This window comes from Callorhinus ursinus, unplaced genomic scaffold, assembly GCF_003265705.2.
Source record: "Callorhinus ursinus isolate GAN/ISIS: 27379988/994484 unplaced genomic scaffold, GSC_fseal_2.0 scaffold8, whole genome shotgun sequence".
NCBI classification, from domain to species: Eukaryota; Metazoa; Chordata; class Mammalia; order Carnivora; family Otariidae; genus Callorhinus; species Callorhinus ursinus.
This window is the reverse complement of record NW_027397070.1, coordinates 12,439,811-12,458,854: the sequence shown is the minus strand read 5'-3', so window position 1 is coordinate 12,458,854 and position 19,044 is coordinate 12,439,811. Positions and strand designations below refer to the sequence as shown.

The 19,044-nt window shown below is 40.3% G+C and overlaps 1 protein-coding gene across 3 annotated transcripts in view; it reads right to left on the bottom strand.

Annotated features, from left to right (window-relative positions):
* The window catches only part of PRORP (protein only RNase P catalytic subunit), a 131,597-nt gene that overhangs the window by 2,398 nt on the left and 110,155 nt on the right, over nt 1-19,044 (bottom strand). For all 3 annotated transcript variants that reach the window (XM_025870168.2, XM_073895082.1, XM_025870167.2), the window contains one exon: nt 2,357-2,505. In XM_025870168.2, the coding sequence (XP_025725953.1) occupies nt 2,357-2,505 (149 nt within the window). The remainder of the gene's footprint in view (nt 1-2,356; nt 2,506-19,044) is intronic.

The following is a 19,044-nucleotide window of genomic DNA, read 5'->3' as shown; positions in this document are numbered from 1 at the left end:
AAATGGAAAGCTAAGAGGAAGGGAATGCAAATGGTCAACTTGGCTCTGTTGGGTTCTTCCACTAAAATGGAAAATTCTAACAATAATTCCCTCTTCACATTCAAAAGCTGGTTCTCTGTGTGCCCCGGGTGTTGTTCCTGTTGGCCTATCCACCACAGAGCACACCCTTCCCCCCACTCAAACTCGAAAAATGTTCATAATATTAATAGGACAGGATGACACTTCCTTGCAAGCTACCAAAAATAATGGGCTGCCTCAAAGCTAAAATTGGTATCTCAAAGCAGCTTCTGGGAAGTCACCCAGATCTGCAACAGAAGGCATCACCTGCTTTGAGAAGAGCCAGTGACTCAGAGTCTCCAATGGACCCTCAGCTTCAACACTCAGCACTGGAGGAGGTATGCTGTAAGAACAGCAGGGGCCGCCTTGGCTCAGGAGACTCAGACCGCAGCATGGGATAGGTCTTATGCCTTATCCAAATGACCCAAAGTGGGACCATTTGATGTTTATTTTATACTAAACTATTTCAAATGAAATGATAAATGACTGGAATACATCTGCCTTAAAAATCTTCAGGAAAAAGAGAGAGGAAAAGAAAAAAAAAGTAGGGGGCTATATGGAACAAGATGAGAAAAATGATGGTAATCGTTGGAGCTGGGTGACAGTTACATGGGGATTCACTATACTGTTCTCTGCAGTATATGTTTGAAAAGATTTCTTTGGCAAATTAGTGGAACATAGAATTAATGTTAAAAACTTAAACATTCAAATCCAAAGCCTCAGAAGGTCACTTTAAAGTCCCAAACCAAGCATGAGAGCAATTTCCATCAGGCTTTTTGGTTTTACCATCGCATTTCTCCAATTCCTCCACCTAAGGAAAAGAATAGTAATGATGACAGCACTACATACATGCTTTGCATGTACTTGGTGCCCTGCCACAGTTTTATATGTATTATTTACAGGTATTCTCTAATTTAATCTTCACAATACCCCGCTGGGGGTTACATATGAAGACGACACAGAGAAGGGAAACACCTTCCTGGATAGGAGGTGGCAGGCCCACGTTCTGAATCTGGGTAGACTAATGAAAGACTGTGCTCCTCTTGTCTACCCACTGTTGCCTAAAGTGAGTGTGTGCCGAGCGTTATTGTTGTCTTCTACTCTTAGAGACAGAGAAGTAACCCTTCCCGTGAATACATAGAAGGAGTTAGCTAAAGAAAAAAGGGATTGGTTTGGGATCTGAATGAGGGGTTAGGGCCTCCTGCTCCATGCATTGAGAGCCATTTTACCTTTTTAGGAATAGATAATTTGGGGAAAACTGACAAATCCTGAAGCTATCACATTCAACACAACGAAACCTAGACCTGGGGCTGAGGGTACACACATTATCCATGCAAAGTTGGAAATAAACTTTTGTCAGCATAAATCATATGTAAAACTAAGTGTATTTTAAAACTTTACGTGTACTGTTGAGGATCTGTGCCCCTCTGGAGTAGATGCTTTCTTCTTTATGGACACCGTACCATTTTGTCACTGACCTTGTTTTCCATGTTCCTTTGGCTTCCTGAGAAGTTGTCGCTCATAGCAACATTCCCTTTACAGTTTGAATAAAATCCAGGTTCCTCACTTGCCTACCAGAGCCCACAAGGTCTTCTTTACTGTGGTCCCTGCCTTCTCTCTGACCTCAGAACCCAGCACTTTTCTTCTTGCTGCACAGCTCATCAGCACTGGTTTGCTTGCTTTCTTCAAACATGCCAAACACATTCCTGCTTCATAGCTTTTTGAACATTTGCTGTTCCCTCTGCTTGAGATGTTCTTCCATCCACCCTCACATTTTCTCAAATGACTCCTTCCCCTTGTATCTGCCCTCTCCCAGCGGCTATTCCTGACCACCCCACCCGCTACCCTCTGACCTACCCCCTACCTAATCCTTTTTCACCTATTCACTCTGCTTTATTGTTTAGCATTGATCCCTGCCTGGGCTTACATTACCTTTTTATTTGTTTAGCTGTTTATTTTAAGTCCCAAGAAGGTAGGGACTTGGTGAACAATTGTGGTTTCCCAAGAACACAGAAGGTGCTCATATATATGTAATATTTGTTAAATGATCTACGTAGGACCTTATGCATGCATTCTGGGTACTCATCTCACTTCTGACTTTAGCTTCCTCCTATTTCTCCTTTACCCTGATTTCCTCATCTATTTAAATTTACCCTGCTGTAGGAAGTAGATTTTTGTCAGCTGCCTCAAATCTTTTTTTGGGATTCATACGCATGCACTTTAAAAATGGCGAAAATAGGTAACTAGCAAGCAGATGACTTGGGCCGAGTGTAATTCACCTAGTACCTTCAGTACTTACATGTTGTCAGCAAAGAAGCACCTGGCTTGCTTTTGCACCTTTTTCATCTCATCCTTTCTCCACCTCGAGTGCTGTGTTAGCATGTGCTTTCGGCCCAGGACCAGCAGCTGCACATTCTGCTTGGCTAGTTGAGAGACCACATCCAAGAGCTAGAAAACACAAAGCCAGTCCCCAAGAGGGCCAAGGGAAGAATCTCAAGTAAATGGAGTGGTTCTTCCAACTGGTAGTCTCAATGGTAAAACACTCTTTTCTGGTAATGGGTGAAAAAACATTCCTTAAAATAATTTTCCATCTTTGTAAACCTGAAGAAAATGTTTTCTTATTACAAATAAATGTCTACCACCTGCCTACTGGTTAGGCGACATTTCACTGGGTCCGAGGGCGGAGAGAGTTCTAAGCATAGACAAGATGAGTGGTTTTTATTTTTTTTTTTAAGATTTTATTTATTTATTTGACAGAGAGAGAGATTGCGAGAGAGGGAACACAAGCAGGGGGAGTGGGAGAGGGAGAAGCAGGCTCCCCACTGAGCAGGGAGCCCAATGCAGGGCTCGATCCCAGGACCCTGGGATCATGACCCAAGCCCAAGGCAGATGCCTAACGACTGAGCCACCCAGGTGCCCCAAGGAGTTGTTATTAAAGTGTGTTCCACAGAGTCCACTGGGATAGAGAGAGGGAGGTTCAACGAGGATGGGTTTTAGTCCCCACCCTGTTTTAACCCAAACTGCTCAGCTTTTGTATATTTATATATTGGTATTTTGCATATGTTTCCATTTGAATAAAGGGTTCTACTTTTTTTTTTTTTACAGTTTGTATACGACTGGATTAGATAGCATCTTTTCAGCCAACTTTTCCATGTCATGATTCTGCTGAGACTGCTACCTTTCACTGAAATCCTTTTTTCCACTCAAAGATCTGTCAATTTCTATTCTCTAGTCTCCTTTTCAGTGAATTTACTCCCATTTTCTCTACTTCCCACCCATCTTGTGTGCACATGACTGCCTCTCAAAAGTCTGGATTTTTAGCAAATCTAGTACGTTGGTAAGCTTGCCTACATTCAACCTTTCATAAGGAGAAGTCTATAGATTACTTTTATTGACAACTTACTAAACTAAGCTATAAATGGATATTACTAAGTAAAAGTTAATGAAAAATTATATTATATAATACTGTATCAGAAATATAAAAGTTCTTTATAACAGTTGTTGAGCCTATGAAAATCAGGAGTTGAAAGTCACTGAATAAATCATTAATTTTCTTGAGTCTTGGTTGGAAAGGCACTGATTTTATTATTTTTACTTATTTATTTTAAAATATTTTACTTATTTATGTGACAGAGAGAGAGAGTACAGGCAGGGGTAGCAGCAGAGGGAGAGGGAGAAGCAAGCTCCCCACTGAGCAGGGACCCAATATGGGGCTCAATCCCAGGACTCCGGGACCATGACCTGAGCTGAAGGCAGATGCTTAACAGACTTGAGCCACCCAGGCACCCCTAAAAAGGCACTGATTTTAATCTAGCTTCCCTTTACTCATAATTTCTTCCCATGTAGATTTTTAGGATATTTAAAATTCTTTAATCAATAAAACTTCATTTATTTGGTCAGTTGTCAAATATTGCTATGGCACCTGTTATGTATAATATCTGTGTAGACTTTCTAACAGTCTAAGAATGATTTTAGTAAGGGCCAAATTTTTAATATTACTGCTTAATGCTTTGGATTTATATCATCCATCCTACTCTATTACTAATTTTGTTATTTTAGGGAACTGCAGTTGGTTTTATTATCCCTAATTAGTAGTTCTAGAATTAAGACAGAATGGACAAAACTTGCCCACTGAATGTGTGCTAATACATAAGCAGAAAAGTATACCAAGACCACTGTAAGGCCCCTAAACCCAAAGCCTTACAATCAGTAAAATATAATTCTTTCCTTCAAAGCTAGGAATAAAGGCTTCTGTGTTCATTCAACAGTTATTTCCCAGGTCTCACTATGTATAAGGCACATGGTAGGTATCTCAGCCTACAAAATTTTAAAAGACATGGCCCCTGGGGCGCCTGGGTGGCTTAGTCGGTTGAGCATCTGCCTTTGGCTCAGGTCATGATCTCAGGGTCCAGGGATCAAGCCCCATATCAGTTCCCTGCTCAGCAGGAAGTCTGCTTCTCCCTCTCCCTCTGTCTCCGCACCCCCCCTCGCCCTTGCGTGTGCATGCACACTCTCTCTCGCATAAATAAATAAAATCTCCAAAAAAAGGACATGGTCCCTGTCTTTAGTGAGGGAGTGACTATCAACCTAGGAAAATATATATGCTGGCTCTACATTTGTTAGGTGGTTAATAAATATTTTCTGATTAGCTGAAGAATATACTCAATCAAAAAAGTTGCTCATTATTGAAAACTTAAAAAATATAGACCAGAAGAAAGACAAAGAAGAAACCACTCATACCTTGCCACCCAAAGACTGTTAACATGTATTTACCAGTAGTTTTATTCCATACATTTTTATATAATCTTTTAAGCCATCATTTTAAAAGTTAGGCTAGTAATCAAAAGCAAAAATCTACACTGTAAGAAAGTTTGGCTCATCAATTCAAATACCTCAAAAGACATTGAGAGGTGCATCTCCTTCAGAATGCACTTATAACATTCTTTTCTTTTTAAGATTTTATTTATTTATTTGAGAGAGGGAAAGCATGAGCAGGGGGAGGGGGAGGGACATGGGGAGAGATGGAAAAGGACAAGCAGACTCCCGCAGAGCACAGAGCCCAATGCAGGGCTCCACGCAGGGCTGGATCCCAGGACCCTGAGATCATGACCCGAGAGGAAGTCAGACGCTTAACTGTTTAGCCAACTGAGCCACCCAGGCACCCCTATAACATTCCTTTCCTAAAGCTATGCTGAGATTACAGATTATTTTCAGTGAACCCAATTACAAATGTCAACTCAATTCATTAAGAGGAATAACAATTACTTTTAAATTTTCCATATGAGCTGCCAACAAGTTAAAGATACAAAAAAAAAATTCAAACAAAAACACTTTTTGATACTGATGGCTTAAATTTTCATGCAACTGGGAAGACATGACTTAAAGAAAAACACAATTGGGTCTTCAGAGCTATATGCTGGTTTAGATAAACGGCCTTGAGTTTCCTAATATTAAGTTAAAAATGGGGCCCCAGAGAAGAACAGGAAAAGATTAGCTTGAACTGCTCTGGGGCGCCATCTTGTGGCTCAGAGGACTCTAGTAGCAGCAGCTCTCTCTCTGAAACAATGCAAACAAAGGAGAGTAAGTGAAAGACACAGGAAAGAAAGATGTGTATACAGAATAAAGGCACTGGCCTGAAACTCTGTAACAGTCTAGCTATGAGCCAACTTCCTCTGGGGTAAATTCCAGGGCTGGATCCAGTGGGCTGGGTCAGAGTCAGAGGTATACTCAGAACAGTAAAGAAAAAGAAAATTTACCTTAACTCTACGTTAGATCAAAAATAAAACTGGGAGGGATTTCCACTTCTAGGAAGATGGGAGTAGATCTACTTTTTCCTATCTCTGCCACTAAGTACAACTAAAACCCCTAGACGTTACATAAGACAAACACAGAAAGACTTTGAAAGTCTGATGTTTCCAAAAATCAAAATGTTTTCAAACACATTTAAGATATAAAATAATAGCATACGGGTGCCTAGCTGGCTCAGTCGTTGGAGTATGCAACTCTTGATCTTGGGGTTGTAAATTTGAGCTCCATGTTGGGTGTGGAGATTGCTTAAAAATAAAATTAAAAAAAAAGCATAAAATGAGATTTATGCCTATTTTCCACATAAAGCAAAAAAAAAAAAATTCAGAAAATAAAAAAAAAAAAAGAAGACTGTGAAAGGTAGAGAGAAAAAAGCCTGGCTAGGGACCTGGGGGCATGAAGAATAACATGGCAGTGAGTTCTTTTTGCCTCATATATCCTAGACTTGGAGCTAAAGAAGCCGGAAACCCAGAAATGCCAATGGGTACAGACAAAAAGAGCCCAACAAAGGCCTGTTTTCTCTAGCCAAAGGACTACAAAGAGGCCATCTGGCAAGACAGAAAACTTGTTACAATGATGACAGCAGCAGACAGTGATATTGTGTGTGTGTGTGTGTACACACATATATATATATATGTATATGCTATACAAAGAGGTACACTAAAAAACACTATAGATTAAAAAATAAAATAAAAAACCCACCATAGGTACATAAAAGTGGAATTCTATAAAAAGTTCAAGTAGCCCATAGGAAGGCAAGAAAAATAAAACAAACACAAAAATAGAGATGATAGAAAACAAAAAATAAAATGGCAGGCATAATCTTAACATTTCTTTCTTTTTTTTTTTAAGATTTTATTTATTTGACACTGAGAGAGACAGCGAGAGAGGGAACACAAGCAGGGGAAGTGGGAGAGGGAGAAGCAGGCCTCCCGCCGAGCAGGGAGCCCGATGCAGGGCTCGATCCCAGGACCCTGGGACCATAACCTGAGCCGAAGGCAGACGCTTAATGACTGAGCCACTCAGGTGCCCCTAATCTTAACATTTCAATAATAACATGAAACATAAAGGTCTGGGTTTTTTTTAAGATTTTATTTATTTATTTGAGAGAGAGAGAGAGAGCACAAGCAAGGGGAGAGGCAGAGAGAGAGGGAGAAGCAGACTCCCCACTGAGCAGAGAGCCCCGATGTGGGACTCAATCCCAGGACCAGGAGATCATGACCTGAGCTGAAGGCAGACGCCCAACCATCCGAGCCACCCAGGTCCCCCAAAATACAAAGGGCTTTAATACACCAATTAAAAGAGGCTGGCAGATGGGGCACCTGGGTGGCTCAGTTGGTTAAACGTCTGCCTTTGGCTCAGGTCATGATCCCAGAATCCTGGGATCAAGTCCCACATCGGGCTCTCTGTTCAGTAGAGAGCCTGCTCCTCCCTCTTCCTCTTGCTCTGCCTACTTGTGCTTTCTCTCTCTGTCAAATAAACAAATAAATAAAATATTAAAAAAAATAAAAGAGGCTGGTAGAGTGGATTAAAAAACATAACCCAACTATACACTATCTAAAAGAAACTCATTTCAAATATACAAATATAGGCTAGTGGAAAGTTAAAGGATGGAATAAGTTAAATCACACAAACTATTCATCAAAGGAAAGCCAGAGTGGCTACATTAATATTAAATGAAGTAGGGTTCAGAGCAAAGAAAATGACCAGATATGCAGAGAGACATTATGTGATAAAAGGATCAATCCACCAAGAAGACACAGCAATCCTAAATGTGTGTACACCAAACAACAGAGCTGCAAAATGTGTGAAGCAAAAATTGTGAAATAGACAAATCCACAATTACAGTTGGAGACTTCAATCCTCCTCTCTCAACAACTGGGAGAAGACCTAGACAGAAAATCAGCAAGCATATGGAAGAACTCAACAACACCATCCATGTTCATGGATTGGAAGCCTCAAGACAGTAAAAATGTCAATTCTTGAGGCGCTTGGGTGGCTCAATTGTTAAGCATCTGCCTTCGGCTTGGGTCATGGTCCCAGGGTCCTGGGATCGAGCCCCGCATCGGGCTTCCTGTTCAGTGGGAAGCCTTCTTCTCCTTCTCCCATTCCCCCTGCTTGTGTTCCCTCTTCGCTGTGTCTCTCTCTCTGTCAAATAAATAAATAAAATCTTAAAAAAAAAATGTCAATTCTCTCCCAAATTGATATGTGGGTTTTTAATGCAATTCCTACCAAAATCCCAGCAAGATTTTTTGGTAGATATATACAGGATTATAATAAACTTATATGGTAAGGCAAAGGAAGAACAGCTAAAACAATTTTGAAAAAAAATAAATTGGGAAGAATCAGTCTACCTCATCTTAAGCCCTATTATAGAGCTAAAGTAATCTAAATTCTGTGATATTGATAGAGGAATAGGCATATAGATCAACAGAACAGAACAGGTGACCCAGAAATAGACCCACACAAATATGCCAAGGAAAGATAACCTTTTAAACAAATGGTGCTGAAGCAATTGGACATCCATAAGTAAAAAATAAATCTCTATTTAAATCTCATACCTTATATAAAAAATTCAATCAAAATAGACCATGGAATTAAATATTAAACATAAGCTATAAAGCTTTAGGAAAAAACCTAGGAGAAAAATCTTCATGATAGAGCTACACAGAGTTCTTAGACTTGACATCTAAGACATTGTCTATAAAAGAAAAAATTGATAAATTTTTGAAACAAATACTTAGACTTGACATCTAAGACACTGTCTATAAAAAGAAAAATTGATACATTTTTGAAACAAGGAAAAATTGATAAATTTTGAAATTTTTGAAACTTTATGAAAGACCTCTTAAAAAGATGAAAAAGACAAGTTACAGACTAGGAAAAAATACTTGCAAATCACATATTCAACAAAGAAGTGGTTTCTAGAACACATAAAGAATCTCAAAACTCAACAGCTAAAAAAAAGCAAACTATCCAAATAAAACATGAACAAAGTCCTTTTGGGGCACCTGGCTGGCTCAGTTGGTACAGCATGTGACTCTTGATCTTGGGATCATGAGTTCCAGCCCCACCTTGCACCAAAGAAGACATACATGATATACAAGCATATGAAAAGATACCCAACATTACTAGCCATCAGGGAAATGCAAATTATAATCCAATGAGTATCAGAATGGCTAAAATGAAAAATAGTAATAACATCAAATGCTGGTGAGGATATGGAGAAACTGAATCACTCATATATTGCTGGTGGGAATTTAAAATGGTACAGCCACTCTAGGAAACAGTTGGACAGGTTCTTGTAAAACTAAATATGCAACTACCACATGATCAAGTTATTGTATTTCTGTGCATTTATCCGAGAGAAATGAAGACTTATGTTCACATAAAAACTTGTACACACGTTTAATTACTTATGTTTATTCGTAATAGCCAAAATCTGGAAACAATCCAGATGTCCTTCAATAGATGAATAGTTAAACAAACTGGTACATCTAGATCATGGAATACTAAACAACAATAAAAAGGAACAAACTATTGATATTGCAACAAGCTGGATTGATCTCCATAGAATTATGTCTTGTGAAAAAAGCCAGACATAAAGGGTTATGTACTGTGTGATTCCACTTACGTAACATTTCTGAAATGAGAAAATTCTAAAAACTGAGAACAGATTAATGGCACCTGGGGGCTAAGGAGGAGGTGAGGTCAGGCGGGAAGTAGGTATGGCTATAACAGGGCAACAGGAGGGATCCTTGTGGTGATGGAAATTTCTCTATCTTGACTGTATCAAGCTCAATATCCTGGTTGTGATAATATAGATGGGTAAGATGCTACCATTGGAGGAAAGTGGGTAAAAGATACATGGAATCTCTGTGCACTATTTCTTACATCTGCATATGAATCTACGATTATCTCAAAATAAAAAGTAAACAAAAAAGCCAAACCGAAACAAAAAACAAAACCTCTAAAACCAAAACTGGGGCTTCTAAGGACAAAGGGGTGTGACAAATAGCCAATATGTATTGGATGGTCAATACAAGATATAAAAGGCAATCCTCTCCTGAGACTATAAGCAGGAAATAAGTTTAGATGAGAAAGGAAGAATTTTCTTGAGCTCAGGGTAGTCCTGGCCAGGGAAGCTACAATCCACTCTAGACTGCTCTAACCTGGGAAACCATGAGATGGGAAGGACAGTTCTGGGCTTGTCTAAGGAGTCTAGAATCTGAGCCACATAGTAGAACAAACTAAACAGTATGGCTCCTTCTAGAGAATATCTAAAATTCCACACTGATTCCAGAACTTCTCTGGGAACCTCAAGGTTAACCTGAAATTAGATCTCACATACTCCTCACAGTCCCATTGCTCCTTAAGATGTCTAAAGGATAATTTTCCAAAAACCAGAAGAGTAAGGACAAATTTCAGACTAATATTTGATGCAAACATTTTCTGGTTTAGGCGTTCATTCGAACTTGGTTTCTCTCCTGCAGGAACAGATAAAAGGTTTCTTTTTACTTGTAAGTGATACACTTATTTTTGGTATAAAATTGCTGAAAGGTAGTTCCTGAGCTTAGGGTAAAAATACATTTGGCAGGGCTACATGTGTTAGAAATAACTGTGTAGGGATCCTCAAGAAGTAGAAAAGCTACCTGAGAGTGGTAGAGGCCAATGAGGGCAAGAGCTTTTCTGAGTAATCCTAGACAACAAGGGTAACTTCCTTTCCCCATTCTTAACTTTTTACCCCACCGCCTGCAGTCTCTTGCACTTCCTGGCTTGTATGGACCGTAGATCTTAAAAAACTCTTAAGCCTTTGGGATCTGACGTCTACAGAAATTAGTTTTTATGCCAGTTCCTCAGCAAGATAACTACAATCAGTATACCTTATATTAAGAATCCTCATTATCAGACACCTTCTGGAAAAAGTTTTGGAAACAACACAAATGTCCAACAGACAGATAAACAAAATGTGTAAATGCATACAACAGAGTATTATTCAGCCTTAACAAGGAATAAAATTCCGATACATGCTACAACATGGATAAACCTAGAAGACCTTATGCTAACATTGTGAAGACATTAAGCCAGACACGGAAGAATAGATATTATATGATTCCACTTACATGATGTACCTAGAGTAGTCCAATTCATAGAGACAGAAAATATAATGGTTGCAAGGGGTAGGGTTGGGGGATGAGATATTGTTTAATGAGTACAGAGTTTCAGTTTGGGAAAGTGAGAAAGTTCTAGAGATGAATGGTAATGATGGTTGCATGACAATGTGAAGTACTTAATGCTATTGAACTGCATACTTAAAAATGGTTAACACAGTGTCTTATATGTAAGTGATGAATCACTAACTTCTACTCCTGAAACTAATATTACACTGAATGTTAACTAACTGGAACTTAAACGAAAACTAAAAACTATAAAAAAAAATGGTTAACATAAATTTTGCACTATGTATATTTTGCCACAATAAAAGTTTTATGATTGAAATCTAAAAGTATAAACAAACGTAGGTAAAATAGCATAATGAACTGCTGGGTAGCTGTCACCAGCTTCGGTAATTATCAGCCTCTGGCCAATCCAATTTCATCTGTCTCCCAACCCAGATTATTCTCCCTCTCAGATTATTTTGAAACAAATCCCAGACATCATATCATTTCATCTGTAAATATGTCAGAACGTACGTCTAAACATAAGGACCCTTTAAAAAAATAAGCACAATGCCATTATCATATCTAAAAAATTAACAATAATTCCTTAATATCAAATATACAGTGTTCATCTGAGTCATAATTTTTTTTACAGTTTCAAAAAAAAAATCAAGATCTAAAAAAGCTCCATATATTGCAATTGCTTGATTGCAGTTAAAGAAATGTGGCTGTTTGTCTTAGAATTTCCCGCACTTAGATTTCGCTGACTGCATCCCTATGATATCATGTAACGTATTCTCCAGGCCTCTGTTTTTCTTACAAATCGGTAGTTGGATCTAGAGACTCGATCAGAGTCAAGGATTTTTTGGGAGTGCACTTACGTATGTGTGTGCGTGCGCATGTGTGTGCTTAAAATGGCGGCCTGATACAGTGAAAACTCCAGTTCATTCATCAACCATTAATAAGCACTTCTCTTGTCAGCCAATAAGCAGGGAGTACTGGAGATACAGATAGAAAGACACAGTTATCTCTAACCTCCAGGAGTTTGCGGTCAAATGACTATAATATAATTTAATAAGTGCTAAGAGGGAGGACAAAGGATGGGCACTTAAATCACACTGGGGGTGGGGAGAGTGGTCAAGGAGGTCTCCACAGAGGAAGCAACAGCTGAGGTTTCAGATGAATTATCCCGGCAAGGAATGGGAGTTTCCAAGGACAAGGAGTAGATGAGGTATCACAGGAAGGATACAGACTTAGAGGGGAATAAATCTGAGGATGAAACATGAGGAATACTATTTTTTGAAGGGTAGAGTGATGAGAAAATTCTTTAATGTAAACTGAGGAATAGCAAGAGAGATGAAAGAAAAACCAGGAGACGAAAGTCTTTCAGAAAGACTATAAAGAGCATTTCAGGAAGAAAGGAGAGGCTAAGTATCAGTGCTTACAGAGACACCAAAGTGCAGCCTGCAGTTTGGAGGAGTCATTTTGATGACACCACGGGGGCAGGACTGAGATTTCAGTTGGGTTCCTAAACTACATACGGTTACAGTTTGCTTTGTCCAGAGAGACTCTGTCTTACAAGCCTGGTTCTATTTTGCTTACCAAAAATAACAATCAATTCTGCTTTTTCATTTCAGAAACTGTGTCGTGTGTCCTCTTCAAAATTTCCAGCTTCCAGAAGCTTCAATGTGAAGGGAGGAGGTGTTTGATTTTTTTTTTTTAAAGATGGAAGAGACTTGACAACCTTTATATTCTGAGAAAAAGTGAGCAGCAAAGTAGAGGCTGAAGATATGGGCGTAGAGGGGATGATTGTTGGAACCAGTTTTCTGAGAAAGCAGGCAGAGAATCTAGAGAACAGGTGAGAGAGAGAACACCTCTAGCACAGAGATGGATTTGAACAGAGATAAACTGGTTTGACTGTGGTGTGTGGGGGGGGTGTGTGTGTGGTGTATGTGGAAACCCGAGCTCGCTCCTCCCGACAGCTTCTATTTTCTGTGTGCAGCAGGAGGTGAGTCATTGGCTGAGGGACGGCGGTGGTGGGGAGCGGGAGGCCTGAGGGCAGAGGCACCCAGACGATACAACTGGTGTGAGGCAGCAAGTGGGAGCCAGCTGCAGACGCCCGGGGCAAGCCAGTCAGCGCAAGAACCTAGAAAAGGGTGGAAGCCAGGGGTGCCTACAGGCAGCAGCAGTGGGCACAGAGGGGGGATTTTCAGCACTCAGCATCCTGGCTGAGAGGCCGTCGTGAGTAATGATCATCCCTTATCCCACATTCACGTTTGGTCAAAAGGCACTTTCAGGTGGAACCATAATCTAGACCAGCACTCATCTAATACCAGTTTCCGTATTTACTGCTGGAGGTACCATTCCAAATTTACATCAGCAAAGGATCTGTGGTTTGGAGGTCCAGACCTGAGACAGGAATTCCAAGTTCCTATTTTATTTATTTGCTCCGATTGCTTTATTTTTAAAACGTGATATCAGGTACCCTCCCACCCTTCCACTCCCCCGCTATCCTTAACAGTATTATGAACATTTATCTATCAAGTCATCATCAACAAAAATGTAAAATGCCATCACAGCCACATACAATTTCTATATGAAAAGCTCATTGGAGAAAGGATCTCAAAACCATGTGGCTTTCAGGGCACACTCTCTCTGGCAACGTCTACCCCTTCTAATGACTTTTGGAAACAACCAGGTGCCAATTCGATAAGGTGGCCCCGGGAGGCCGCATGTTAATGCTGAAGTATGTTTCCTTCCTCAACCTACCTCTCCACCTTCAGCCCAATCTCTCCCCTTTTAATGTGGAGGAGTGGTGGGGCAATGATGAGGAGAAGCTGTATTTACTGCTCTTAGCCTGACTGAAGGGCAACCCCTCCCCCAATTCTATTCAGCTAGTTAGAGCTCGGTACCCAGTGGATAAGGCACCCAGTGTCATTCCCTGGCATCTTCTGATGCCGGTATTCGATGTGTGAACTGGGAAGTTCAAAGGTTCCTGCACTCAGCTGTGGACAGTTTTCTTTAAAAGATCTGATGTAGAAGGGGGAATTTGATTAAGTAGAAATTGTTCTCATTGAAAATGGTCAGCAGCTGTTACAGGTGCAAACTGTGACCAGATGGGGTGTTTGAGGTGCAAGGCACTGTGCACTTTAAGCTTTTGGAGGCCTCATTTTTCTCAGATAAAACCATGTAAGTGCTCACATCGAGGAAGATGTAAAGTGATTTTGTCTTTGACCTATCTCCTCTTTATGCATGCACACAGCTATAGTTGAGCACCTGAGGTGTGCAAGGAAGCAGATTAATTTTAAATAGAATGTTGAGGGTGCCTGGGTGGCCCAGTTGGTTAATCATCTGCCTTTGGGTCAGGTCATGATGTCAGGGTCCCGGGATCGAGCCCTGCGTCAGGCTCTCTGCTCAATGGGGAGTCTGCCTCTCCCTCTGCCCCTCCCCTGCACTCATGCACGTGTGCGCACTCTCTCTCTAATAAATAAAATCTTTAAAAAAATAAAATATTGATGCTAAAGAGATTATTTTCCATTATTTGTAAGTGGAGAGACTTAAAATTTCATAAAAAAGAAAAGAAATTCTTAAAATAACCACAAACAGCCGGCATATAGTTTTTTTGGACACTAAAGTCAGGAAATACACATTCACTTTTTATGTTATAGTGGAGGGTTCCTATTTGACTCTGGCTGGGTTTTAGGATATGATGGGTTTAAGTCAAAAGCAGACAAGAGAGGGCGCCTGGGTGGCTCAGATGGCTAAGCATCTGCCTTCGGCTCGGGTCATGATCCCGGGGTCCTGGGATCGAGTCCCACATCGGGCTCCCTGCTCCTTGGGAGCCTGCTTCTCCCTCTGCTTCTCTCTCTCTCTCTCTCTCTCTCTCTCTCTCCCCCCTCTGTCTCTCATGAATGGATAAATAAAATCTTGAAAAAATATATTTAAAAAAAAAGCAGACAAGAGAAAGCAAGAAAAGTAAACAAAGATTCTTTGGATCCTTCCCTTTTATGTGCATTAATTAATTTTGACAATTATTCCCCACAAACTACGAGACCAGGAAATCACTTTAGAGACACAATGATCGATGCACTCCATAGAGGCAATGTTCTCACAGACTCAGAAGACTACAAACACAGTATTTATAAATTGACACACTGTGCTCTCCACAAAGTTTGCAGCAGAAAAAACAAGGCATGGCAAGTCATAACTTACACTAGAACAATGGAGTTTTCTACTTGTTTCTGGGTTCCTACCATCTGCAGGTAAGCACATACCCAGTTTCATTCTCTTCTTTGTCTTTGTAACTCTCACTGTTCTCTTGAGCTAAGTTTTGGGAAGAGAATTCCTGCCCTAGAGATAGTCCTCAGGTGACTGCTATTTTTGACATTTTTTTGTGTACCTCTGAAAATGCCACCAAGGAGGAGTGCAGGAAACCCACCAAAGTTGTGGCTCAAGGCTTCTCGTCATATTTTCATTTGCCAACTACTTACTGGTGCTGTCTCAGACTCAATTCTACCTATGAAGCAGTTGCTGCTTACACACACACACACACACACACACACAGAGAGAGAGAGAGAGAAAGAGAGAGATCATTCTTTACTTAAGGAAGATTAATGATGTTTCGTTGCTGGAACTGTTCAAGAGCTATATGCCATGTGAGATATAGATTAACACTTGATGAAAATGGGTGAATTGGAAGAAGATGAAAAAAGGAAATGTTTTAGAGAAGCAGCAGAAGCTGGGGTGAGGAGGGGGAGGGAAACTTCACTGGGTGGTATTCAAGAGCCTGGTGGTGTCCAGAGAGGCGAGGCCGGGACTGAACCAGAGTCCTGCTTCCATCTCTGGGACCATGAACTCTGAACACAGATTTAAAACTCTGATGACTGATTGACTATAAAGTTCTTTAAACCTCTTGGAAGGAAGTATATAGACAAAATACTATCACTTTATTATGATGTCATAAATGATCCCACTACATTACATTAGACTCACCATCTCCTATATCCTGCTTTCGTCAGTCTCTGGTATTTTGGGGAGATTTCAATGATCTCATGTTGTCTTTAGTCAATGAAACAATTCTACTGAGGAAGAGAAATGCCCTTCCTGACTTGGGAACATCCTGTCAAGTGTGGGATGTGTTTCCTCCATACCATGTCTCTCCGATGCCATTAGCACCCACACAGTTGTCCGGCCTTTTAGAGAATGATTAAATTGGCCAAGATGGATTTCCCCATCTAGCTGAGAGTCAGCACTGTCTAGAAGACAGAAGATTTCACTCCTGACTCATAGAATGACTTTTCTCCAAACATTTACATGCATCCTTTGGTCTTTTTAGTTTCTCTGTTAAGATATTTGTGTTTCTTTTATCACGGTGAGGCAGAAAAGGACAGTATTTTGAAGACTGAAAACTAATTTCAGGAAGATTAAATTAAATTACTCTGATGAATTTTCATTTCCACTTTCAAAAATTTACTTAAAATTTCTGCCAGGGTTCTAGACCCAGTTCATGTACAGGGCGTAATCTGCTCACACTGGGAAAGTATGTAAATGCTTTCAGGCTCACAGATACCATTTAATAACTAGAAGAGAAAGAATAAGATGAGGGGACTGTGGAGGCTTGAAAATTTGTGTAGCCTTTCCATGGCTGCACTGATTCACATAGCTTCTGTTTTAGCACAGAGCCACATACAACTGTACACTGTGACTACTGATTTTGTTTTCTGGAACAATCTTGTCAGTTCAAAATAGACAAAAGACCCAGGAACAGAAAAAGACACCTTGGATATCTCCAGTTAATGTTTCAGGGCATCTATACAGCTCTGCAGTGGAAGGGCTTATATAGTAAATGAAACTGAATAGAGACATAAAAGAGACTTTTCCAATTTATACCTAGTATTTGATAGTATAGTAATTAAGAGCAACGAGCTTTGAAGTCAGGCTGCCTGGGTTCAAATTCTGGTTCCACTATGTCAGAACTGTGTGACCTTGGGAAATTTACATTTCCTCTTTGGGCCTCTGTTTCATCACTGGTAGAATGGAGATACAAATTGGGTTATTATGAGGATCAGTGTAGATGCATTTAGCTACAAAGCCCATGGAAAAATACTCAATAAGTACTAGCTATTATTAGACAGTACAGCCTGGATTAGGACATTTAGACCTCCCAAACCTCACTGTATCCACTCCCCCCAAAAAACAAAACAAAACAAAACAAAACAAAACAAAACAAAAAGGAAAGAGAATCAAAACAGAAGAAAAAGAAAGGAAAGAGGTTCTTTTGGTATTGTCACAGACTTGGGTGATTTTTGTGTTAATCTCTCTGTCAACACTTGTTAATAACGAGTAAAATGTAAGCTTTCAGGTTAAGAAGACAAAAGGAACACATGCATCTAATATTAATCCCACATGAGATCCCAGTAAAACTATAATACAGAGCCTTCTAAAATGACAAACCCACAAGAACTTGGAGAACAAGAAGGGAGATAATAGCAATAAAATCTGGAAGCTTTTGGAAAGGAGACGGAGAGGTGGTAACTAACATTGCATATCCAACAAAGTTAGATTTGAAGAGGGGTAAGCTAAGAACCAACTTGATTTCTCAAAATACTCCAGAACTGAAAGCAAAGGAGGCACACTAAATGGAAGTCTATGTCCTACCTCAGGAGAACTGGGTAAAAGCTGTTAAAGAAGCATCAGATTCCTAAATTTGCCCTCCCACCCCACATCCATATTGCTTCTGCTGGGGTCGGGGCAGGAAGTCTGAAGGTTCATTACTGGGATGTGGTAAATCAAAGGATCTCTAGACTGGAGTACCAAGCACATTTGACAGTGTGCGTACTATACTGAAAATAGGGATTACGTGAATATATGCATACTGAAATTAGAATGTAGAGAAACTTAGACCCGTTTCCTTCCTTGGCTCTCAGAAACACTAGCAGTAGTTAAGTCCTTTACCCTGCAGGCAAGATACTGGAAACTCTCCTTTGGGGAATCTGACCAGGCAAAGAAAAAATCCCTAGATATACTGATTGGGAATTCCCCAACAAATGGCCCACCCAGATCACCCTACTGTGAAGTCGACAGCCAATAATCCCACCTACACACTCAGAGCTTCTAATCAGCTCTTTAGATTATGTTTAATCCTAAATAGATAGCAAAGAATTATCACAGGGTGGAGAGCCTGTGAAATGGAAGAGTATAAAACAAGGAAAACTAACAAACAAAAGAGTATAAAGGGAGAAGGCAAAAACCCTACAAAAACCTATCATTAAAATCCTATGAGATAATGGGGTGCCTGAGTGGCTCAGCTGGTTGAACCTGACTCTTGATCTCAGGGTCATGAGATAGAGCCCCCTGTGAGGCGCCCCGTTAAGCAGGGAGTCTGAAATTCTTTCCCTCTGCCTCTCCCCTACATGCGTGTGTGTACGTGCTCTCTCTAAAAATAAATAAATCTTAAAAAAAAATCCCATGAGACCATGCATTCATTATGCTTTTATTTTTTTAAAGGAAGAAAATAAAGAAGGGCTCTTAGGAATTAAAACATGGCTGCTACCATGAGTAAAAAAAAAAAAAAAATCAACAGAAGGGTAGGAAGAGAACACTGAAAAGGCTTCCCAGAAAAGGAGCAAAGAGATAAAAAAATAAATTTAGAGGACCAGCCTGGAAGATCTAACATGTGAATAAGAGAGAGAGAGAGAGAGGTAGAGAGGAAGGAAGGGAGGGAGGGAACGAACAGGGAAAACAGAGAGGAGTCATCAATGAAATAATCAAAGAACATTTCCTAAAACAGAAAGATAGTGAGTTTTTAAATTGTTTTTAGATACTCAGTTTTTCACACCTAGTCCATGGGGCGCCTGGGTGGCTCAGTTGGTTAAGTGTCCACCTTTGGCTCGGGTCATGATCCCAGAGTCCGGGGATGGAGCCCCGTATCACTGGGCTCCCTGCTCAGTGGGGAGCCTGCTTCTCCCTCTCCTCTGCCCCTCCCCCCTGCTTGTGCACGCTCTCTCTCTCTCTCTCTCAAATA